We start from the raw sequence: 25,722 nt of genomic DNA on the forward strand, positions 1-25,722 counted from the left end.
TAAAAGGAAACATATTTATACTATATATATAATTAATACAATAATATTAAATATATTTATAATATTAAGATAATAATGTTAAATATTATTATATAGCTAGCTACTTAACAAATAAATCGGTAAATAAATGTACATTTAAATATTGAATTAAGTTTATTATATGAGAATGATACAAGAGAATAGCACAATGTAGGAGACTGGTTGCCTGGAAGTTGTTGGCTTTGACTTTGCTCCATTTTTATATGAAATGATTACATATTTATCAGACAGTCTGCGTAGATGCACTTCACCCAGAATTCTGTAAACTTTGGCTCTTTGTAACACTAATAGCAGCCTACACACGATTATGCAACCAGTGTGCAAAAAACAAACACATGTTGAATTTAGCACATGAAACATTCCACACACCCACACACAAAGGTACACAAACTTACAACACACACACTAAAATCTGTCAGACAGGAGAACCTGCTTAGTCAAAAAAAAAAAAAATGTTTTAAGTACAGTACATTTAGGTGGATTACTAATGTGTGAGCGTGTGTGTTATAGGTGGATAATTGCAGGTTGAATGTGTCACACAGACCTAGTGTGTCATTCACAATGAACATACCTTATGTACATACACTTATACACACAGAGGTTTGACTTTAAAGCCTCTTGAAATTATATAATCACAGTCTTGAGGTGTGTTTGAAATGGCATACTACTCATGCTGCATGTGGAAGTGTTCAGCATACAGTATTTTAAGAAATTATTGCTTTTTTATTATTATTTTCTTAATTACTTTTAGGGACATCACCATGCCTTGGTGAGCATAAAATACTTATTTCAAAAACATTAAAACATCTTACTGACCCCAAACGTTTTCATTTTCAAAAAAAAAGAAACGAAAAAAAAATATTTTTTTTACATTGTTCCCCGTGTGGATGAATTATGATAAAAGTGTCTAGGTAAATATGTTGCTAGCAAAGGAATGTGAATCATTACTTAGACTTAATTCCTATGGAAAAATAGCAGGTTAGCAGCATTTATTGTTGTTGCTCTGCACTCTTTTCTTCAATTACTTGTAGAATGCATTATAATTACTTTAGTTTGAACTCAGGATTGCTTTAGATCTTGATCTTCAGAAATTGATCTTGATCTTGATCTTCTGATCTTTGGAATTGAGAAAATGTACTGATCATAAAAATTTCTGACCAACATAAAATTGTAGTGAATGAAGTATATGAAAGGTATTTTCCATTGTATATTTGCTATTATCGGTCTCGGATTATCAGTTCCATAAGGTTACCGGCCAACTAAAACAATTTGATTTACTTTCCAAAGGCCAATTTAATCTGCATTTGGCAGATTAGTGTTCATTTTGGACTGTAATGTAATGTATATCAAGAATGTGTACCGTGTAGTCAAAAAGTAGTTCATTTCATCCAGATCATTTGGCAAAATACAGAACTTAAAACTGTCTCATCTCTGAGTTTAATGTCTAAATATGACTGTCATCATCTACAGATCTGCAGGACATTCCTGAAGAGAGCGAGTCCGCGACAGACCCCCGGGACCGAGAGGTCTCACACTGCTAATGTATTTTGGATTTCTCAACCCAAGACTGGCCTGGAACAGACTATAGACTCCTCTGACCAGGGAAGAGTCTTACTTAGTTTATGAATATTCATTCCATTATATACATACAGTATTTAGTTGTATCCAGTAATTTTGCTTACAGCTTCTGTGTGGCCGTTTATGACATGTTAATATTCAACGTGTCTTCTTGGAATCCAAACATATGGCTTTTGACATCCACGGACCAATAAGGATATGCCAAAGCACCGTGATGGAGATGGAGTCATGCAAATAATGGGACTTTGCACTTGATAGTTGTCTTGAGATTCTTAAAGTATCTAAATAAACCAAACATGACTGATCCAGCTCAAGGGTACCGGCAGAAACCGTTGAGATGTATGTACTGTATGTGAGATCATTGTACCGATGCTGGAGCATGCGAAACTTTCTCGTTCTTGTTCGTGAGAGGTCATTGTAAAGAAATGTCTCTTTCTTGCGCTTTATTTTACATTTATTTATTTTCCTTTATTTTGAATGGAAAGATCAATTATTTCAGGCATGTTGAAGCAGTTAGAAAGAAGCCATAACTTGAAATATATACCAACATAATATACTGGGACCAAAACTACTGGCTCTATAACAAAAATGACTATTATTTTTATGAAGGACTTATATTGCAATTTATAGCAATATATAGGAATATATATTTACATCTATAGCAATGATCTTAATAAAACCAGGAAGGTTATTATGATAAGAGTAGTATGATATTATGAATGGTTCCTCAACCCACAGTGTGCGTTAATGGGGAATGCTTTGTAAATATAAGAAGATTTATTGATTAAAATAGATCACATCACCGAAATATGCCAGTAACACCAACATTTGATGTGTCTTAACTACAGTTTTGCTTCTGTTTTAATTTTGTTTAAGAATGTTCTTTTTGCCATTACTTGACTATGTGCCAAAATTTGCTTGGCTGAATATTGCTGAAATATATGCTTTTATTTTAGTCAGCTGAACATTTCAGGAAGCAACGTCTTAGAAATTATTGTAGGATGATATTCTTCATGTTTTGAAGTAACTATAAGAAAACATAGGATTTACTGAAGTCACATAAAAAATGTTTGTATTGAAAATGACAAACATTGTTGAAATGTTCATACAGTGTTTCAGATATATCGAAGTGAATAAAATAAAAATTGTTGGTATACAACATCATCGGGATTGTTTTTTTTATCTTAAATTTGTATGAGAGTAAATCAAAGTGTGAGAAAAATTACAGTTATATTAATACTGTGTTGGGAAAAGTTTTCTTATTGCTTATTGCATTACTTAGTTACTTTTTATGCAAAGTAGTGTTACATTACTTTTGTGTTACTTTTTCTCATCTGGGCCCTTCTGGATTGTACACAAATTAAACTAAAATAAAAAATAAATATATGCTTAATACTGTGGTTGAATTGGATAAGCGAATGTTAGCAGCAAATGACAGGAGAGCTGTCAGTCAATAAATGGGAAAGCAAAGTAACTTGCATTACTTACTTGAAAAGTAACTCAGATATTTTGTAATGTGTACTTGAAGTAATCTGATTATGTAACACATGTTACTTGTAATGCATTACCACCAACACCACTGAAGTCCTCCAAAGTAATCCTCTCTACAACCTGTTCTCATGAGATGTAGCCGAACTATTTGACTTTTTTTTTGGTAAATTGGTGGTAAATTTAAATGTGGTGAATTTATACGAATTTTGCAACAAATACGCGAAACATAAACATGAATTACCATGAGAGTGTTTTATATGAAATCTTTAGAATCGGCTGTGTATCGCGATTGACCAATCCAAACGGAGTGTTCCAATGATCTATTTAATCTGCATACAAACAGATTTTCGTACGTTTTCTATCCTTTTTTAACAATGAAAATGATAATAATAATAGTAAACCATGTATATTTAAATGTGCATTTCGATAGCCTATCTAAAATCCAGATCTTTGTCCCTAGATAGCAGCTAATCCGTAAAACAATGTCAGCCAAGAGACGAGTATTAATAGCTTGGCTGCACAGGCAGCATAGCTGGCATTCAGACGCATACACACTCTACCTCATCCATCACTTCACTGTCCTAAACCAAAAGAGTGTGTTAGAAGAACGATTATATCTATCAAACAAAAGGAGCACTCAAAATAAAGTGGTGCATTGGCTCTGTATTACAGTGCAAGAGTTACTTTCTCCTTACAATGAACTGCCTTCACTGCAGGAATTATGGGATACATTTAAGAGCCTAGATTTATCATAAAGCATTGACTTGTGTAAACTTTCCATTTGTGCATAATACAAAATGTTGTTTGTCCATTCTGAATACCATTGTATAATAAGCAAGTCTGAATACTAATACATTGTATTTTATTTATTCTTAAACAATGAGCTTTAACTTTAGCCTGGCCTCCGGACTAAAAATAGTCTGGTCACCCATAACCCGACACCACCATTGTCCCTTCACATCAGCAAGCGCTTAGTGGAACGCACACTTTAAGATGCACATGAATGACTTATTTCACTATTGCTTTCATACTCGTATATCACTAATAATGCAGAATGATGGATGAATGATGTGAAAATCTACACTATTTTGTTTTATTTTTACATTTATTTTTATTTTTATATACTTAAAATATGACATTTACATGCGTTGCACTTTGATGAAATACAATTTTGATTTGTTTAGCATTATTTGATCCCAACATAATTCCCATATTTGTGTTAGTTCATATTTTTAATGACTTTACTCATTCTAAAATGTGTAAAATCGTAATTATAAAGAAGGCCAACTGATACATTTTGTGTGTATAATTGTAATTAGTCACATGATTTATATACTACAATAGTGGGGAACAAATAATAAAATAAAATGAACAAAATAAGCCTTGCTCTATGAATAAATACAGATCTAGAGAGAGAAATCATCTAGATGGCTGTGTGTTTGGGAATGTTGAATACCATTGCATTGGTGGCAATCTTACCACATCAAGAGTGGTTCCCCAAAGCCTTGTTATACGTGGCCGGGCGAGTTAATGATAGAACAGTGTCTCACATTAGGAAAAAGCCTGTAAAGTGATCATTGTGGCGACTGACGAGCCATAAAGGGAACGGTGCAGCTGGGGATGCGAGTAATGTAACACACACACACACACACACACCTGTGCCTGTCACAAACACAGCGGCTTTGTCTTATTATAGCTGGACCTCAGCTCTGTCCATCTGCGTCCATTCTTTCTGTCTTTGTCATTTCATATCTTCCAGTTCTTTCTTCCACAATGGGATGATCTAGTAACAGAAAAGAAGAATAAAAACAGTAGATGGAAATGAAAAGTAGGAATATATCAGTGAATTTATTGGTGTTGACACCATTAGTTTTAAACTGAATTTTAGGCCCTGAAATCCAATGTAACATCTCTACAACGTCGCCTCATTAGTCACCAAACAGGACTCATGACTGTATTAGGTGAGCTATAATGAGCGAGTGGGTGGGGTTTAATTGAAAAGGGGCGGGGCATGATGCCCACAGATATAAATGCCCTCCCACTATCCCTGGCTGAGTTTGGTCTTTCCCCACTTTACTCCCTCTCTCTCTCTCTCTTCCTCTCTCCACGTTCCTCACTTAACCGGCTTCTGTTCCTAAACCAGTAGCCCTCATCTACTGCACCGCCACTTTCTTCTTCTCGTACCGTGAGCCCTACTCAGCGACACCAAGATGGAGGCCATCAAGAAGAAGATGCTGATGCTCAAGCTGGATAAGGAGAACGCCCTGGACCAGGCCGAGCAGGCGGAGACCGACAGGAAAGGAGCGGAGGACAGAAGCAAACAGGTTAGGGGGAAGAGGAAAGGTCAAAGTGATAACCAAAACTGATCTTGAGTTTGAGAGCTTTTAATTGAGTTCGAATGATTAGAGAGAGTTGTATTTTATTTTGATTTATTTTATTATTATTATTTACATACAAATATAATTCTGATTTGTTTAGCATTTTTCATCATCTCCATTTGTGTTACTAGTTTTAAGGATGTTTCTAATTCTAAAATGTGTATAAATTACATTTAGTTAGGCTATTACATTACAATAAGTGATGTATAATAATGGGAAAAGAAGAATTTTAAGAACTTTTTTTTATTGGAGGAGGCTGAATATATAATAATTTAAAGGGATAGTATGTCCAAAAATAAAAATGTTACATCATTTACAATCATTTAATTGTTCGAAACCTGTATGAGATTCTTTCTTCTTTTGAACACAAAAGAAGATATTTTGAAGAATGTCGGTCACTAAAGAGTTGAAAACTACTAAATAAGTCAATGGCTACCATCAACTGTTTGTGACCGACATTCTTCAAAATATCTTCTTTTGTGTTCAACAGAAGAAAGAAACTCATACAGGTTTGGAACAACTTGAGGATGAGTAAATGATGACAGGATTTTCATTTCTGGGTGAACTATCCCTTTAAGAACTGGTCACTGAAAACCCATGTTTAACCTCTTGAATTGAAAGGGGTTAATGGTGCTTATAACCTTTTGAAAGAAACACTGTTGACACTTAAAGCATCAAAGCCCCACTTCTCCAATTATTAAACTTTTTCATTCTGGACCAAACCAAAGGCAACTCATCTGAGCATGAGACGAAATCCATAATCCGGGTCATTTTACAATATTTAAATGTGTTAAGAATATAATGCACCTGGCAGTGCTGACAACTGTTTAAATATCCCTCTTGGAAAAAGAGCGTCCACCGCCAAGGCTTGATTTGTGAAGTCTGAGATCCTGATCCCAACACTAAACAGCAGTTGCAAGGCTGTGATCTGCCACTGGAATGCAGGGCGGATAAACAGAGTCTTAGCAAGAGATGGAGAAGGGAGTTGTGGATAGGGCTGAGGACGTGTGAAAGATTTGGGTTGCCTGTGAGGGTAATTGTATTGACATTAGGACAAGGAATGGCTTTGGTAAGCTGCGTGACTTAGCTTATCACCAGGAGAAGGTGGGCAAAAAGACTTGACCAGTTTGAAGTAGAAGTGATTGGGGCACGAGTGCTTGTGTGAATACGTATTATGATGGATGACGCTCATATTCCTTTTTTTCTTTCTCCCAGCATGAGGATGAGCTGATTCAGATGCAGAAGAAACTGAAGGGAACTGAAGATGAGTTGGATAAATACTCGGAGGCCCTGAAGGACGCCCAGGAGAAACTGGAGATATCTGAGAAGAAGGCTGCGGATGTGAGTGATTGACGATCGCAAAGCACACAAATGCAACTCTTAAAACTTTATCCCGGGATTCTTGTTGGCCCGCCCCTCCATTCCTCTCATTCTCTCCAATCACTCCTCCACAGCTGACACTATCACTACCTCCCTTTTTGGCTGTGATGTCAACCATCCAGACTCCAACATCTACCCTTAAATGTACTCATACACTAGTTTTATATTGACATAACACATAACGTGTATCTTTAACTAAACAATGTCATATGAACAACCAGTCAGTAATTACATGGATTGAAATCCAAAAAAGAACTGGCTGTTGAGAGTCTGGCCCTGTCCCAAATGGCACCCTAAAACCTGTTCCTCTTGAGTCCACACTTTCATGACATAACACCACTTTGACTGTCGGGTAGAGATCCACTGTGGAGCTTGCTTCAATGTGGGCTCTGCAGAAGTGTGTATCAAGGCCGTAAAGTAGGCATTCGCGAGCACCTGATGAATGGGACACCCTACGGTCTCGTGGACTTAACGGACACGCACACGTAGTGGCCATTTTAAGTCTGCAAGACCTCAAGTGTACATGAAGTGTGCCATTTGGGACAGGGCCTCAGTTGTTCAGAGTTGGAACACTGGTTAAGTTGCATGTTGATGACTCACTTAAAAGAACCGGCTTTTGAGAGTCATTCATTCAGAATCGAACTACACTGGTTTCGTTGTATATTGTTAATTCACTAACAAGAACCTGCTTAAAAAAATAAAAACATTCGCGCACATTCGGTCACGCTGCATGTTGTTGATTTACTTAAAAGAATCGGTTCATTAGAATCATTTGTTCGGGAATTGAATTACACTGGTCGCGCTGTATGTCGTTGATTCACCAAAATGAACCGTTTCGTAAGAATCATCTGTTCAAGAATGAGTCTGAGTTCATCTGAGTCATTCATTTGGGAATTGGACGCCACACATGTGCCATCGTTTCTGTTTTCAGTAGCGATGTTGTTGCGTCACCATATTTGCTTTGGAATCTCTGTTAGAATATTTTAAATATGGTATTCTGTCTTCATCGATGGGCAAATACCCTTTTAAGAACTGTTAACCGTACGTCATTGAGCTTTTATATATATATATATATGTATAAAGCTCAATGACGGATGGTATTGAGCTTTGAGCGTCAATTGAGCTAATATATATATATATTATTTCAAATAGAACCAGTTCTTTCTGAATCGATCTTGGTTCCCAACCCATCCATAACTCGCAGGAGGTGACAAAAAGTGTGGGTGATACTCATATATTCGTATACTCATGCCTGAAGGCCTCGGTGAGAAAATTACTACCTCGAGACTGCAAATTTAGCAGCAGGGCTGTAAATCAGTGTGTTTGTGAGAAGAACACAATGAACATAAGAAAGAACATTCCAGGCACGAACAGACTTTCAGTAGAGGTTTAAAGCTTTAGTAGTTTTTGAAAAAAGAATCCTTTCCATTTTTCAGTGAGGAATTTAAAATATTTGCTAATACTTTCATATGTACATTTCATATACACCTCAAGAACTAAATGAGAACTTTCAAATGAAAAAAAAAAAAGGCAAATTGTTGTTAATCGCCATTGTGTAACTTGACTCTCCCTTTGACAGCTAAACTAAGGCTGTGCCGTCACAGTCAACCCTGTCACCGCAAGTATGTCTATTATTGCCTGTCGTTGTCCCTTTGTTCTGGGCTCCGGATATAGCAGACACACCTGTTGTCATGAAGTTTGGCCTTCATAAGATGTTCCCCTGACTGAAAACCACAGGCTTTGAAGGTTGTGTGTGTGCGTATTTGTGTGAAAGAGAGACTGCTCTTTTTTAACTAGAATGAAAGAATAAGAACATAGCACATGGGGAAAACCATCTTAAATCAGACTAAAGTAGTCAAGCTGGCCTGTTAGCTGGTTTTAAAGCCCCCCTGTGGTGAAAATCCAGCTTTTAAGGTTGTTTATATGTGGTGTTTTTAAGACAACCCATATCCAAATTCATAGGTCAGGACATTGCTGAGTATTTTCTCCTTAAAACGGCAGTGAACCAAAGACAGTTTCAAAAACGCCGATTAAAATCGCTGGTGTTTCTGACGTCACAAACTACCTTGAAACCAATCACGTCAACGTTTGATCGTCAACTAGTGGATCTCTGAGCTGGTGTGAGTGAGTGGGCGCGGCCAATTTGCATATTCATAGAACCACGTATACTAAATGAGTGAGTGTGGGTTGTGACATTACAGCTGTCGCTTTGAAATCTATTTTCATCGCAACCTTGAGTCAAAACTTTACCACCCAAGCTATCACTTACCTTGCTACCCCACACAGTGGGGAAAAAAAGAGTTTCGCAGTAAACCCGGCTGGAGTTTACTGCTAGACCAGAGTTCAATTAGTCACTCATCGTCATGCAGTGCGCGCTTGACAGACAGGCCGACCAGACAGTGATCCGGTTTGAATCAGGGGGTGGATCCTTTAAATAGAGCTCTGAGCAAGCTGACTAACAGTGTTCGGAACAGATATGGTGAAGAGGATGGGTGCAACCTTTGTACAAAACAAATAGTGCAGAACTGAAAAAATTTAGAACAGAAAAAGAAGTTTGTCAATTTCTGAGGCTTTCCAAATGCTTAATTAAGTATGTCAGCTCCTGGTGGGTGAGTGGGTATTCTTCCCACTTGATGTAAGTGAGCATGTGTTTATGTGAGTGTGTCTTGGAGGTCAGAATGTCAAGCCATGCATCTTGTCACCTATAACCTATAATGTCAACAGGCCATTAGAGACATAACCTGCAGTTTACCATCAGACCAGACAAACAGACACTATCTATAACCTCTGCTCTTAGCAAGAGTAAAAATGCTCAGTCCGGTCACTTTTAAATTTCAACTCATCAAAGAATCCTAAAAAAATGAATCACGGTTTCCATAAAGTATTATGCTTTTCGAATATTACCTTTCGTGCAGAGTTAAATATAGCTGTTTATAAGGTCTGCACAGCGAATAAAGTTATTTTCTCCTAAAAGAAAGAATCGATTCTGAACTGCTGGAACGAAACGTCAGCAATTCCAGTCTCGCTTCCTGTTACACTGTTAACAATGTAACAAATTTTCATAATGCCAGCCTATGGTCTTCATTGGCTGCCTGCGAACAACGCCCCGCCCTCAAACGCTAGTTGTAGCTGAGGCCTGGAAGAGTTTGTTTTGTGTTGTCGACATGTCTGCACTGTGAACCCACTTTGATGCACTTAAAAAGAAAGAGGACTCGCACCGGAATTGATACGGAAAAACAGTCGCCATCGTTAATGTTCGTATCACTGTATATTAAGCGCTGAGGAAGCCTTATGGAGCTGAAATTCAGGTAGGCTAATCAACGTTTAGTTTCTGGCACGCGCTGTAAGCTGTAGACCAATCACAACAGGCCGGGCCATCTGACCAATCAGAGCAGAGTAGGCTCTCGGAAAGGAGGAGTTTACAGAGACTGAATCTTCAAACAAACCGTTTTCAGAGTCTTCGACAAATTAGGTGATGTATATTATGAGAAAATTAGATGTTTTTTGACCGTGGATGCATGTGAACCTATTGGAGACCTCCAAAACAAAATGAGTAGCCTTTAAAATAGCATAATATGGGCCATTAAACTGTTTTCAACATTGATAATAATAAGAAATGTTTCTTGAGCAGCAAATCAGCAAATTAGAATGATTTCTGAAGGATCATGTGACACTGAAGACTAGAGTAATAAAGCTGACGTGCGTGCGTGTGTGTGCGTGTGTTTATAGCTGAGAAAAAATGTATGATTCCATGAGTGGGGCTCTGCCACAGCTGATGTTGTGACAATGCAGTCTATCTAGATCAGCTGGCGCCATCGTCTGGTGAGATGGTGGCAACATATGATAAAAGGGCCTGTCCCAAGTTATGTATGGAGTTTGGAACATGTTCCACACTGGTGAAGGGAGGCAGGAAGGGTGAGACAGGAAATGATGATGCAACATACAGTGCTTGTCTACAGCAGAATTATTCAGGATCAGTCGCATTTCTTTACCTTAAACACTGTTTTGAGGTTAAACCTTTTAAGGCCCACCAATATAAAAAGTCTTTGTGGTTAGAATTACAAAATCAGCATATAAAAACCATACCCATGGGCATACTTTTAACAGTGTTAGGACATAGTTACGGATGCCAGATAGATTGCACACTCACCACAAAAAGAGAACAGACAGCATTACTTGTTCGGGTTTGCCCAGGCCTGTGAATTCAGTTTATTCAGTGGATTCTTTTTTATGACCTCATGCAATCCTGTGGGTAAATTATATAATGGAATCTCTAGAAAGTCTTAAATCCAAATCACAATGTTTAAAAGATGCAATTACAGATTAATCAAATATCTTAATTTCATTAGGTATTCCGTGAATAATGTTGTTAGCTTAACACAACTCAGCATATATATATATATATATATATATATACACACAAAGTTTTGTTTTGTCATTATTCAGACTCCACTAAGACACTGAATCAGAGTGTTACAAGTAAATGATTTACCACACTCCTTGTTCTCAATTACAGCCTATAACCTGGTTCTGAAGTGATAAGACCAAAATAATTCCTTTTAATTGTCAAAAAGCACCAAAATGTAATAATGAATAATAATTTCATAACAACTACACTGTAAAAAAAAAAAAAAAGATTAATAAGTTATGACAACATGTTTTTACATTGCTTTAACTCACTAAAATAAGTTAAGCAATTTAAATAAAACAAATTAGGCCTATAAGTTATACAAGATTCAACTCATTTTAAAGTCATTTTCATTTTAATTTAAGTTGAAATGACTTAAACATCCAAGTTGATTGTACTTAAAAATTTAAGGCAGCAACTTTTTTTTAGTGGTAGGCCTATTAATTAACTGTTTGTGTTGACATTAATTTTGATTAACATTTACATTTAATTATTTTAATATAAAAGGATGACCGGGAATGTTGTCCAGGGCCTCAAAAAAAGGGAGACCCACTAAAATCATATCGCAAGCGTCCAAGACTCGCCCCAACTCAATTCCTCTCTTTTGACTCTCAAAATGTCAAACATTCTATTGATCACAATAGCCTAATAGTTTCTCATTGATCTACAAGCACATTCCTGGATTAAGGAGTGGCCTGTCTGGAATGCCAATGATTTATTTGGCCGACGTCATATACCTGGCAGGACACGTGTAAAACAAGGGGTGGCTCTTCGCAAGAATAGGTCGTGTAAAACACTGCTGACCGGAGATCAACCGTGAACCCGTTCCGCTGGGACTTGACTCTGCGCCGCAGCTGATTCAGGATCAGTTACGCCTCATTCTCAGCCCTTAAACCGTTGGGGACAGGGTGGGGTAATCCGGAAGTGGGCCGAAAAAAGGAAGAGTTTTAGGCAACCGAACAAATTGGGTGAAGAGAAAGCAAGGGGAGGGAAAGAAAGACTTCATGACATTAAAACTCATTCATTAATTCGAATGAGAAACCGACCGACTGCTTGAACATCAAAACGCTCGCTCAAGCTAAATTCAACATTAAAAGTCTTCTGGCTGGAGACAATATCTCGTTTCTGTTCTTTTTTTACAAACACTATTGTTTGAAGGCTATTTGACAAGATTAAAGAAAGCACCGCTGCGATTAAAAAGACAAGCGCGTGAACCATCTGATCCTCGCGTTACTTCCACTCGCTCTGCGTTTGACTTGTTGGCGGGGCGTTGGTGCCTTGGACTTTTTTTTCCTTCCTCCTCTTCTTCGCGGCTCGGTCCACTACTACGCTGCTCGGTTGGAATCTGATTTAATCGACCACACTACACCTAAAGTAATACATTAAAATGGCCGGAACCAACAGCATCGATGCAGTTAAGAGAAAAATCAAAGTTTTACAACAGCAGGCAGATGAGGCGGAAGAAAGAGCTGAGATTTTGCAGAGACAGGTCGAAGAAGAGAAGCGTGCCAGGGAGCAGGTAAGTGTATCATTGTATCAATAGCGATGCTTTTTTAATCACGTTAAAGTGTCGCATGTATCCGTACAATCGTAATGTTGTATCACATGCGTTTCTGCCAAGCTCGTGCGCTAAATACATTCACACCCAGATCCAACGCCCCATACGATGAATTATGTGTTTGTATCTCTTTAAAACTTATTTCGATATTTAATAATCATCGAGTGTGCTTTTAGAGTGGCCTGTGATAACGATACGTTCATTCTAAACCATAAAGTCCAAGAAAATATGGGCCGGTTAGATGGTTATTGCAAAACCTACAAGCTAATTGGCGCCTTGACTCATCTTCATTGATGATTTTCATTTGTGCTTATAGGTTTATAGTCCATAAGATCAATGCAAAACTTAGAGCGAGATATATTGGCTTAAATAAATACAAAAATCGTGCGATGACATCTCACTTGGTGTGTGCTTAGATGTGCTAACCTCTGATGGGTTTTAGCTCATCCTCTTAGTCTCACATTGTTGGGTTTTTTTTTGCGGGTGAGGCCTAAAGGAAGTAACAAAATAGTTTCGCTGAATCATTCATACTGGCTTATTTTTTTAAAACAGACGCATCCATTCGTGTAATTCAGTGTTCAAATAGTGCTTTTCACGTCATTGGTGCGTTATCATTCGAGTACATTAACATCTGGGTCATCAGGTGCTCATCTCGGCACTTTGAGTTGTTCACGCACGTCACATGGGCATATAGCAGCCTATTCGAACCTTTGGCAACTTTTATGTGTTTTTAATTAAATTAGACCCTCGTCTTGGATACAGTTTTTTTGCTTGAAGTCGCTTATCGCTCAACCATGCCTTTCGTCTCTTTGGCATTGCGTGAGATGAACTCACCCCGCAGACTTTAGATTCCTCTGTCCTTATTAGGAGCGAAACTCCAGTATTTGTTAGCGGTGTCGTCATATCCGGAAGCCGTGCACGAGCGCTGTTTCTCAGCTGACGAGGCGCGGCCGCGCGGAAGTTAACCTGCTTTTGCGTTTCGGGCCCAATGAGTAAAGCTTCTCAGTCATCTTTGATGTTACTGTATAAACAATGTTCATTTTTTATATATTTTTTAAATAAATGTTGCTGAAGTGCCCCTCCTTAAGTTACACATGAATGATGGTTCACTTACAAAAAAAATTACCTCACGAATTCTGACACCATACTAGAAGTTATTTCAGATACTGCTGTGAGAATGGAACTGGTAACCTTGTAATTTTAGTCATTTTTCTTAAAAGCATTCTGAAATCTTGACTGTTTGAATGTTTAGCTACATATTGTCTAGATATGGCTGGCCCCAAAGGGCCTCAGGACACTGTCAAGAGCCTATTCCCATGATATTTGTGGTTGTTACATTGTTGCTAAGGCGTGGCTAGGAAGCTGCAATGATCTTGTGAATAATTAAGTCTTTACAGTATTTTGATCCAGAAATGTCCATTTCCTTTTTGTCTTTTTTTTGTCATTTTCGGCCATGTTTTCATGCGTTGGGTGAACATCTTAAAGCCAATTAGTCCAAAAAGTTATAGCACACCTCTTATCATCAGTAAGCTACATGATTTGAGGCATTATTCATGTCCATAGCTCAAACAGTGCAACAAGTTCCACGATGAAATGTTGTCTGGAAGAAGGATTTGAAAAATCCCTAACCTTAGTCAGAGCAATTTTAATAGTGCCGCCTTGCTAAAACAATTTTAATCATTGTGTACACTCACTCTGCACATTATTATTGCCCTTTGCAAACATAGTGGTTCCACTCTGCTCAAGCAGAAGCTCGCAAATGATTCTACCACATGAGGGTTTTCCACTGTCTCACTGGTTCCATTTTCCAATTTGGTCTCCATGTTTGTCGGCTTGATCCTTCTAGGTTATCCAAGTGTTTTCCCACCCTCCTGTTCCTTATCTCACTTCACTTCACTTCACGCTCCCTGTGTGGAATAGTCTATCTGTTCTAATCTCAAGTTGTTTTTGTCATGTTTGCCTTGTAGGCTGAGGCAGAGGTGGCCTCTCTGAACAGGCGTATCCAACTGGTTGAGGAAGAGTTGGATCGTGCTCAGGAGAGACTGGCCACAGCCCTGCAGAAGCTGGAGGAAGCTGAGAAGGCCGCAGATGAGAGCGAGAGGTACGTGCTTTAACATACGTACGCTTTCAGAGTTATGTTATTTCTACATTCATCCCACCCTAACTTGCCCTACTTTCCTTTTAATTTGCGCTCTCTATGGAATAGAGGGATGAAGGTGATTGAGAACAGGGCTCTGAAGGATGAGGAGAAGATGGAGCTCCAGGAGATCCAGCTTAAGGAGGCCAAGCACATTGCTGAGGAGGCCGACCGCAAATACGAGGAGGTAATATAACGGTGTTATTTTAGGATTATTTGTATACTATTATAGTATTTATTAATATTTTAGTACTTGCACTTTTCTTAATTATATCGCCAAGGCAACATTTAGTTTATTACTTTTTCACCTAAAGTTATTTGAATTTATTCCATTCCTTTTTTAAGTTTTAGCTTTATTTATTGACAAGTTGGAATTAATAGTGCATAAATGTTTTACACGTACCAATTGTTCTTGTAAAATAAAATAAATTCCATAACCAGGAAGTACTGATGTGTGTTACAGGTGGCACGTAAGCTGGTGATCGTTGAGGGAGAGTTGGAGCGTACAGAGGAGAGAGCAGAGCTTGCTGAGAGGTTAATCTCGGTTTTAAAATCAAAATATACATGCACATAATCCTTGAACACATTTACAGACCACACATACTGTCAGCTTTAGCTCATATTCCTTAGTGTCCATTTAGTCCCATTAAAACTCAAATTCATTGTTCACTCAGCGTGAGAAAATGCCTAATTTTGCATGACAATAGGAATGCTCTACCATAACCATAATCCTCCTTTGTGTGTGTGTGAGAGAGAGAGAGAAAGATAGAGAGTGTGTGTATGAGTGATTTCATTGGCTTGAATCCATCTTAAATTCATATGTCCCCTCCCTTCTCATTTGTGTTTGGGCATGTGTGACCTTTGACCTGACATACCTTCCCCTCCCCACTCAAACTAACAGCCATGTCAAGCAGATGGAGGAGGAGCTGAGAGCTCTTGACCAGACACTGAAGACTCTGCACGCCTCAGATGAGAAGGTATATATCCTGGTTGCAAAAGTCTGTTTACGTGTCGGATGCTATGTGTCCGTTTGTTGGAGATGTACAGACAATTGGAGAATGTTGCCCTCTACCTGGATCCAGAATTTGTATACTTGAGTGAAAGTGTGCAAGTGAACTAGCAAGATAGTCACCAACGAAAAAAAGCTAAACAAAAAAAAGAAGACTCCTCCTTCCAGCACTGGTCGTTTTTTAATCTGTTTTTACCTAGTTCATCTTTCCACCCTATCCCTTCATCTTTCCACCTTCCTTTCGCTCATCTAACCATCCACTTCCAGGGATCATTCTTTTGTAAACCGCATGAGTCGTATTTACTCAAGTGGCATGATCTGCATGCTCACATAACACGCTTCAGTCGCTGTGCATTGTTGTCTTATCTACCTAAATCCGAAGCGTACGTGTTCATGTTCCACAACAAACTGCTTAGAACAGCTCCTGGCAACTTTCAGTTTTAGAATCACGCTAGTTTTGCTTCCTTGACACTTAAAATCTGCTCACACCAACCACACAGTAGTGCTCATAGTATAATCATAAATTGGCAGTATGTTATAAAAACCTAGCACTTTGGGCATAGATGACAACTCAAACTACACTACATTTAAGGGGATGGAGCATGCATAAATGAAAATTGTTGTCATGTTCTCATGTTGTTTGAAACTTATGATTGTTTCTTCTGACCTGAAAAACAGATTTTCCTGTTTTTCATACAGTGACAGTGAAAGTGATTGAGGGCCTTCAGGCTCCAAAAATGACCACAAAAGTGGTTAATACAATGTGTGCTATATTCTTTGAAGCTTCTGAAGCCATATGAATGAGGAACCGCATTTAAGAGTCGTTAAAGGGATAGTTCCCCCAAAAATGAAAATTCTGTCATTTACTGATATTTTGAAGAATGTTGGTAACCAGACAGTTGATGTACCCCATTGATTTTTATAGTAGGAAAAAAAAAAATATGGAAGTCAATGGTGCCATACGACTGTTTGGTTACTGACATTCTTCAAAATATCATCTTTTGTGTTCAGCACTTGAAAGTAACTCATACAGGTTTAGAACAACTTAAGGGTGAGTAAATGATGACACAATTTTAATTTTTGGGGGAACTGTACCTTTTTTCAAAAAAAAATTTTCTGAAAAGTCACATTCACCAAATATGTATTTAATTGCTAAAGTTTTTAAAAAAATGTATTATTGGTCATTTTTGGAGCTCCTCAATCACCTTCATTGAATGGTCATGTGCAAGCAGGGCTGCAAAGTATATTTGTTTGTGTTTTCAGAAGAAAGTCCTACATAATGAAAATGACATGAGGCAGTGTAAATGATGACAATTTTTATTCTTGAGTGAACTGTCCATCGCAAAACGATTATTTAAGGCCTCTCTTACTGTTCATGTGTTTAACGTCATCACTCTGCCACTTCTGCTGGCTTGTCTTCATGTCTTCCCTTTGCCCTGTGCCCCTTTCTTTTCTGCTTCCTCCAAAATCAAAACGGCTGCTCTGTATATAGCAAATGCGCTGAGCTGGAGGAGGAGCTGAAAAATGTCACCAACAATCTTAAGAGTTTGGAGGCCCAGGCTGAGAAGGTAGGGTGTGTGTGTGTTTTATTCTGCACGATCTCTGACTGGTTGCAGTGTTCATCCCTTTTTTTAACTCTCAAAGGAACTCTGATTCAATCCCCACAAATGTGCCTTGCGAATTGCCTTCCAGGCAATTAAATTTAAGCTCTCTAGTTTCCAAACCAGTGATCTATCCGCTCGTGTGCATAATATGAGCTTCCTCATTTCCAAGTGGCCTTTTGCCTGATGTACGGCTGTACATCATCATCCATAGCAAAAGGCCACATATGTCGGTCCAGATTACAGTGGTAGACCATTACATCAAGAGAAAGCTGTAATTGACCACAGGGGCGAAGTAAAGACCCCCTCTCATTTTCCATATCCATCTTAACCTGATGAGATGTTATTTAGCATGCCTGAAGGTCTGTTGCATAATGAAATGAAGTGTCACCATTTTGGTGCCTTAGAATCAAGCGCAACCGGTCTCGGATGCCTTCAGACTAATTAAGCAGAAGTGATGCCGATAAATGCTGTTGCATGAAATCAACTTATGACACAAGCGCCCGTTTGCTTGCATGTGATTTGACTGCATGCTGTGTGTTACGTAAGGGATAATGTACATCCAGCCTGTTATCTCAGAATAAACCCCGACAGGGTGATCAGGTCTTGCATCAGCCTGAATGGGGTTTATTCTGAGATAACAATCGGCTGGATGTACATTTTCCCACTTATTACACGGTTACTTGCCACATAAGTAAATAAATAGGCACAAAATATTGATCTGAGTTGAAGTATTTTATTAGGTCTTTAAATGCAAAGCTTCTGCAGAGAGAGCAGTTGCTTGCGCTACAAGTTCAAACTAGACGGACATTTAAGGGATACGGTACAGTCATACCACTTATTACACAGCATTTCGCTACAAAAATAATTATGTGGATAAGAGATATTGATTTGAGATGAAACGGTTTTAAAATCATACCTGTTTGTTATCTTATAATCCAACAGTGTACAAAACAATAGTCGCAAAATAGCAGCAGCTGCATTTGTATGAAACGAGAGAGCGACGCCATGATACTGGATGACATAACTGTACACAAAATATTGATTCAACTGAGTTTTAATATTTTATTAGCTCATCAAAAGAAAAACTTCCAGGAAGAAAAAACGCTCTTAGCAAATGTATAGCGCTGCTGACTTCAGTAACCCGGATGAGCCTGTGTTATCGGGGAATAACATACCGCTGGATGTTGCGATTGACCAAGTATTCCACAGAGCCGTGTAATAAAGTACTATATAATATTAGGTGGTTTGCTATTATTGGAACCCTTTTATTTCCTTAATTATTTATATATATATATATATATATATATAATTAGGGAAATAAAAGGGTTCCAATTATTATAGATTATATAATTGATATGTAATGTTTGTATATACATCTTTGTGAATCTCCTTGAATTCTGAAGTATGGTGGTTTTTCCCTTTCTATGATACCTAGTGTTTTGTTGATGTTGCAGCTGCATTCCTGCGCACATGTCCTGATCTGTTTAAAACTTTGGCAGAACACAGCGGCAAAATCAGCCATCGTGTCACAAGCCTTGCACAACAGCAGCAGGCCAGGGCTCAGCCGGCCTACATAGAAACTTCGAGGAAAAGGGGGGGTCAAAGCATAGACAGCTGCGCTACCTTACGTCTTAAGAGCTGTTGTAGAAACATGTCAGTGTTAAAGTGTCAGAAAATTGGTCGTCTCTGTTTGAAGTGTGCCAAACCCAAAATTACTTAACTCATAGGGTGTTTGTGCATGCCGAGTTGTAAGATTCGCACAAGACCCCACCCCAACTCATATTTCTTCTTTTTCCCTACAGTATTCCCAGAAGGAAGATAAGTATGAGGAAGAAATCAAGATCCTCACTGATAAGCTGAAGGAGGTGAGAGAACTTCTCATGGAAGATTTGGTTTCTATTAGGGCTGTTATCTTAAGGTTACATGTATATTTAAATGTTTACCAAATTTGGCCTCATAAATGTGTTGTTCCCTGTGTCTTCTGAAGACTATTCACAAGTTGAAACCTTCTGGAGAAAGGGCTTGCTAAACATTTTATAGGACGCTTTCAATAAAAGCATCTATTAAATGTAAATGCAATTGCAAGGATCTTAGTTGCATATTATTTTGCTTTCTGATTTCTTTTTACTTAAATGTAGTTCATAGAGGGAAATTTGAACATGACAGTAAACAAAAAGCAAAAATTGTGTACAAAACAAGTGTAGTCCTGCCACTGGTTATGTTGCACACGTCACACCAATTACAATAACTTTATTCTATAGATAATCATGATTTTTGTATGTTACCTAGTAGTTTGATCATGCATGAATGTCTTTCCCTGCCAGAGTTATTTACCATTAAAATGTTTGTCTGTAAAGTTTTAGCTTACGTTATTTTAGTACTTAAACTAAACGGAAATGAGATATTTCAAGTAATGAAAATAGTTTTTTTTAATGGTTTTATTTACATATAATTCCCCTGTTCTCTGCTAGGCTGAGACCCGTGCTGAGTTTGCTGAAAGGTCTGTGGCCAAACTGGAGAAGACCATTGATGATTTGGAAGGTATGATTCCGTCGTTCTCTTTACCACCCATTCCTTCCATTAGCTATAATGACCCTGTGGGTTTTTTTATGCTGTTCATACTCTTTTTCTTAGCATAATCTCACTGTCCTTTTCCTTTCCTCCGTTACATTCATAATCTTTTTTTGCTGTTTTTTCCTATTTCCTTTTATCTTTCCTTCATGCTCTCTCCCTCTTCCGACCTTTTCCTTCCTCTGTTCTGTCTTTCTCTTTTTGTGTGTGAACAGATGAGCTTTACGCTCAGAAACTCAAGTATAAGGCCATTAGTGAGGAGCTGGATCATGCTCTCAACGACATGACCTCTATGTAAATATTGGCCCTTGCATGTGTGTGAGACTGCTACTTATGGTTTGCTTTTTGTAGGACGATTGAGTTTTGCTGCAATGACAGATTTGAGTCTCGTGACCGAGCTGGTTACCTAACCTTGAGCTTCATAACCTCTGATCGTATACTTTTACCATACAGTATAAAGCTCAGCCGCAAGGAGTTAATCGTTGACTGGAGCTGTTACTTCAGATTCTTTTGAATTGCTGCTTTATACGAGTTTGTGTGAATGGCGTCGTGACCTCTATAGTGTGATTCTAACCCATATACATTTGTCAAGTAACTAATATGCTAACTATGAAATGGTTTCATATTTACCTACAGATAAGGGGGACAATGTACTAATTAGTTGGACTTCGTAACTTGTTTTCTATCTTACTTTCTATAGGCTTAATGGGTATTTTGGATTGAGGAAAGACATTGTAGACTAACCTGAATAACCATATTTTCCATCATATGTCCCCTTTAAGGCTCTCATTTACATAAGGATTTTATCCTGAAATTGGTATTTTGAGCTAGTTTGTTTTAGAGCTGTGGCTTTTATTGATGTTGGTTTTAACATTTGTTCTTAACTGCTTGCTTGTTAAATTTGCGACTTTCCCCGTTCTGAAATGTAGAAATATTCTCACGAGGTATTTACCATTGGTGTCTGTTTACAGATAAAGAGTTTCTGGACTGTTCTGTGGCTGACTGTGACTTCAAGAAATTCTTCTTCATCTTGTCTGACTGTCAATATTTCTTGGATCTCTCTTCTGATCTTTTGTGTACACTTCCCTTTTCATGTATTTGTTTCCATGTGCTTGTTTCTGTAGTCTCAGTTTCTCCATTTAAGCCCTGTTCTGTTTCTGCTTTCTCTGAATTTCTGTTCTTTAGATATTCATTATCTGCCCCAACATCTTCCTCTTATCTGCAGCTAAATGTATTCAGAGATGTGTGGTGTTCTTTTGTCCCTGGTTTTGCTCTCTTTTGCTGTATTTTTCATGCCTTGTGTACATGTTTATTGAATGGAGGAAAAAAGCTCTGCTCTCTTTTAAATGTCTGCTTGTCTCTTATTGCAATGTTCTGGTGTTAAACAACCAAGCATTTGCCTATTTTAGATTGTGCATGAATAATATCTTATGGTTGAAAGATAAAAGCTTGGATAAATTCTCTTTCACTGATTGATTTAGTCATGCGTTTTAGCTATGAGTTAAGAATATCTCTGGTGCATAAGGCTATAGACTTGGAGGTCTGAAATTAAGGAAAAAAAAGCTGAAATATTCCCCCAAAAATGTGTTTTTTTTTTTTTTTTTTTCATACCTAAGCTAACTGAAGGAAAGAGTTTACATGCACAATCTTAAACCATTTATGGTTATTTTCGCTTTTTTAAATACTGTTTCCTTGCATTAATTTAATGCATTAAGACCTAATAAGAATTTACAAACTGGCACTTCTTTTGGCTAGAAACATTGACTCTTGCTACCCATTCAAATCGGTATCGCTTTTCCAAAAAGGAAACTTCCTATTTCAAAATGGAAACTGGTTGCCAAGAAGGTTGAACATCTGTGAGCACTTTTGAGAAGTTATTTAAACCATTTAAGCAAAAGTAATGCGATTTTTGTTATAGAAGGATGAATAAATGTTTACGGGAAATTTTAGCTATTTGCTGAAAACGATCAGAGGCCTTGTTGAAAGTTACTTCTGAAAAACAAGTTCTTGTATTTCTGAAGTTCTAATGAAAGGCCTCATGCAATTGAGCAAAATTAAAAGTCTTTCATTCAGCTGTAAAGTTCTCTTAAAATTGGTTTATCAGTGCTATAGTAAAAGCAAAGCATTGACAGTGTTACGCAATATTAATACTGGGTGAGTGTTATCGACAGTGTCTGCCACCATAAATTTGAGCTGTTTCATAATTAGGATTTATTAAAGGTGCTGTATGTAATTTTTCACTGTACAGAAACGTAATACGATATGTTTGCAGAGATTTAGGAAACATAATTTCAAAGACTTGTTTCTCCGAAAAACAATGCAACAGCCTGTTATTTTACGTTGAAATGTGTTTCTCTTGTAAGAGTTTTTGTTTTGGTCCATGTGGTCCCGCCCCCTGCCAATTGACCCAATAGTATTTCGACACAGAGCGCCAGTTGGCAGAAAAAGCAGCGTATTGCAGCCATAGATGCCAGCAATCGAGCTGGGTCAGATCACAGATTCTACCAGATCTAAAAAGCCTCGTTTACAATAAAAACATTGCAAACGTATACATTAGCTGATCAACTTGCAGTGTAAGGCTCGTCTCTTTCCATTGTTAATCGCGCTCCTTCCTGTTGCATGTTCTCAATATGGCAACCAGTGAGCATTGAGTCTCTCTCCAATATTTAGAATTTGGACTGCAGTTCCATTTCCACTGCTTGCTGTCAATATTACATACTGCACCTTTAAACCTGAAATGGTATGCAAATATAGTACTGATGGAGAGGATTAGTAGTGGTTGCTTAAAGTCGGCATGAAATAAGTTCATCCTATACACAAGTCACTAAATTAATTTTGATCTTATAGTGAACAATTAATCTGTGCATATTTTTTACAAATATTTTGACCTTGTAATTCTTAGTCAAAATGTCGTAACTCAGTCTTCTGGATGGTGGACTTCTCCAATCATTTAGTCCACTTAAACCCCGCCCCTTTCTTACAATCGACTGCAAGCTTTCATTCAAATCTGCCACCATCCAAACAACAATTGATGAATTGAAAGTCCCAACCCTACTTTTTTTCTCACTGGGATGCATTTCACAATTTGGAAGAAAAGATCTGTTGCTACTTCCGTTTCATTGCAACTAACTTTTTATCAGAATTTAAGTACTACAAGGGCTGCCCCCGACTAAAGATTTTTCTACTCGACTATTAGTCATTCATTTAAGACATTAGTCGACTAATCGCACGTTTATTTTAATTGATTTACTTAAATGTATACTGAGGGGAATACTAAACCATAATGAGCGTTTAATATAGCCTATTCCGAGCTCAAGGGCTCGCATAAAGCTTGCTGCAAAGCACTTAGATATGTTGGAAAAAATAGCACGGAGACAGTTTATTTATTAATAAACCAGTGTTTTCTGTGACCGTGACGGCTGGAAAGATGAAGTTGACGATGCTGCCTCCGCCTCGCCATCTCCACAGTATAGAGAGAATAGAAATAGAGAGAAATGGACCTTTCATACATATTACATAAGCAGAGAGTATTTATTTTTGTATATATAATACATTTCAAGCTTTCTATAGATTTATATCTTATGTCTTTGAGGCAAGTCAGCCTATATGCTGACGCGCTCCAGTTCAAGGAGACCTCTATTTTAACAAAGGCACAGTGTTTTTTGTTTTTTTTTTGCTATAGGGTTAGGATTACACAAATACACAAGTAGATAGTGTAATCTGTATGACCAAAAATGGTGTATTTTAAGTAGTTTCTGTTGTTGTCAGGAAAAAATGCAAGGGATCGCGCCTGCGGTCATGAAGCCCGCTATACTTTAGCCTCCACACTCCACTCAAACACTTGGATATGCGCATATTTATCTAGGTTAACGTTAAAGCGAGCAGCATTTGAAAGTTGCTACTTGCATGTTTCAAACGATAAGCCATATTTGACTAACGTTTAGTCGACTGTTAGGGGCCAGCCCTAATTACTACACAAGCTCAAAAGGCTCTATAGTTGAAAATAAGGTTTTCAATCTGATGCCGTTGGTGAACAGTTTTATAGTTGTTTGGAAAACCATCTATACTGGTACTTCATGAAGGTGGTCTTCACCATACATCCAAATCAAACCCCTATTTAACAAATCATGTACAACGTTGTGTTACAATTTGATTCACTTGCTTTCCTTCTGGGAATTCTTTTTTTTTTTCTTTGCAGATAAACTGAGAAATGCTAAAGAGGAGAACGTCAAGATCCATGCCACTTTGGACCAGACCCTGAGCGAGCTCAACAGTTTCTAAGGAAGACCTGGAGCAAAAAAAAAAAGCCGCCTCTTCCCTTCCTGACACCCTCATCTCATTTTTTTTTTCTTTGTCTCTGCACATCTGATTCTGCTGTTTTTCTGATCCCGTTCTCTCGTTCTACTGGAAGACGGGCTCACCAAGCCAACCAGCAAAAATGCTGTGCCTCTCAATGGTTCAAAAGTACTTTAATCTTTCTGGAGCCCTTAATAGGCTTCACTGCTCATCTCCTCAGAAAATCCCAAGTGATTTCAGGAACAAACTACTATGGTATTCTTAAAGTGTCAAATGTTGCATGCTAGCCCTGGGGTAGCATTTCCTTTTTTTTTGGTTTTGGTCCATGATCAGAGCTTTACGATTGTGGCAAGTTTTTTCACATCAGCCAAAACCCTACATTTTTCTTTAATTTTACTGAAGGGTGATTTACTTAACATTTTGTGCCATAAAAGCCATCTTGGCTGTCTCATGCTTGGCTTTAGATCACTCTACAGTCATTTTGTCCTGTTGATCCTGTGACGCAGGATGTTTTTGCTGGTCTTGTTGGTGCCTGATCCACTGCTCTCCTCTTACCACTTCACTCTTCTCATCCTGCACAAGTTTCTGCTGCCTGTTTGTCGGCGTTACAGGTTTTGGGACCAAAACCACACTGTATGGTCTGTAACAGTATGCACAACCATGCCGTGAGGGCCATTTGTTTTTTGTCGTTATTGTTTTTTGTTTTAATAAAAGCCTTTGCTTCTATTTTGGAGTTTTTTTGAGTAATATATGTATTCATTGTTTGGGTTTAATCCCCCTGCATATTAACACAAAAGTATGGCAAACCACTATGTGAAATGCTGCACTGTTATGGGCTTATGGTGGGCATCTTTTGAGCAGAGGCCAACTCATGGTTCCTTTACTCACTCTGGTGGCCTGGTTTGGTATTTTTACTTTTTTTTTTTTTTTTTGCTTTAAAGAGCCATATTCTACCCAGGGAAGAAAGGTTGAGGATTTTTTTTTTTTTTTTTTACCTTGGGTTCAAAGCAGTGGCACTGCCAGATTCTAAAGGTCCAAAAGCCGTGCAGATCTAAATATGTATTATGAACACAGTAAATGGGAGTGAGAAGTAACACTTAATAGTATAAAGATTAAAAAAGGGTGAACACATAGTTCTAACTGGAAAGAGCCCACAATGATGTGTAATCACTTTGTTACTGTCTGTATCTTGTGTAATGATACCTAAATTCTTTTTTAAATAAAGACCATGATTTTTACTGTCACCGAACCACTGTGTGTGTCTGGATTCTGG

General features: G+C 37.9%; 2 protein-coding genes across 13 annotated transcripts in view; both read left to right on the forward strand.

Moving 5' to 3' along the window:
- The window catches only part of arhgef2a (Rho guanine nucleotide exchange factor (GEF) 2a), a 43,237-nt gene extending 40,148 nt beyond the window's left edge, over positions 1–3,089 (forward strand). For 4 of the 5 annotated variants that reach the window (XM_079877954.1, XM_079877955.1, XM_079877956.1 and 1 more), the window contains one exon: positions 1,510–3,008. In XM_079877954.1, coding sequence (XP_079734080.1) covers positions 1,510–1,580 — 71 coding nt within the window. In that variant the 3' untranslated portion in view covers positions 1,581–3,008. Of the gene's footprint in view, positions 1–1,509 lie in introns of all 5 variants that reach the window. The other variant, XM_079877957.1, reaches the window with a different exon arrangement.
- A 2,072-nt stretch (positions 3,090–5,161) lies between these two features.
- On the forward strand, positions 5,162–25,572 carry tpm3 (tropomyosin 3). Of its 8 annotated transcripts, none has more exons than XM_079879612.1 (10): positions 5,162–5,432; positions 6,702–6,827; positions 14,800–14,933; positions 15,039–15,156; positions 15,433–15,503; positions 15,871–15,946; positions 19,385–19,447; positions 20,054–20,123; positions 20,369–20,447; positions 21,125–21,500. In XM_079879612.1, the coding sequence occupies exons 1-10, from the start codon at positions 5,319–5,321 to the stop codon at positions 21,126–21,128; spliced, it is 855 nt and encodes a 284-aa protein (XP_079735738.1). In that variant the 5' UTR covers positions 5,162–5,318; the 3' UTR covers positions 21,129–21,500. The 8 variants fall into 8 exon arrangements, with proteins under 8 accessions (XP_079735738.1, XP_079735736.1, XP_079735739.1 ...); XM_079879610.1 differs by lacking the exon at positions 15,871–15,946 and adding an exon at positions 17,471–17,546; XM_079879613.1 differs by lacking the exons at positions 20,369–20,447; positions 21,125–21,500 and adding an exon at positions 24,352–25,572.
- Positions 25,573–25,722: the final 150 nt, after the last annotated feature.

This window comes from Squalius cephalus (assembly GCF_949319135.1).
Source record: "Squalius cephalus genome assembly, chromosome: 8".
NCBI classification, from domain to species: Eukaryota; Metazoa; Chordata; class Actinopteri; order Cypriniformes; family Leuciscidae; genus Squalius; species Squalius cephalus.

Excerpts from the sequence above, each read along its gene's own strand:
- tpm3 (XM_079879613.1), top strand. The coding sequence starts at position 5,319 with ATGGAGGCCATCAAGAAGAAGATGCTGATGCTCAAGCTGGATAAGGAG. Across the intron at positions 6,828-14,799 it reads CTGAGAAGAAGGCTGCGGAT|GCTGAGGCAGAGGTGGCCTC; the intron begins GTGAGTGATTGA and ends TTTGCCTTGTAG. Across the intron at positions 15,504-15,870 it reads AGAGCAGAGCTTGCTGAGAG|CCATGTCAAGCAGATGGAGG; the intron begins GTTAATCTCGGT and ends TCAAACTAACAG.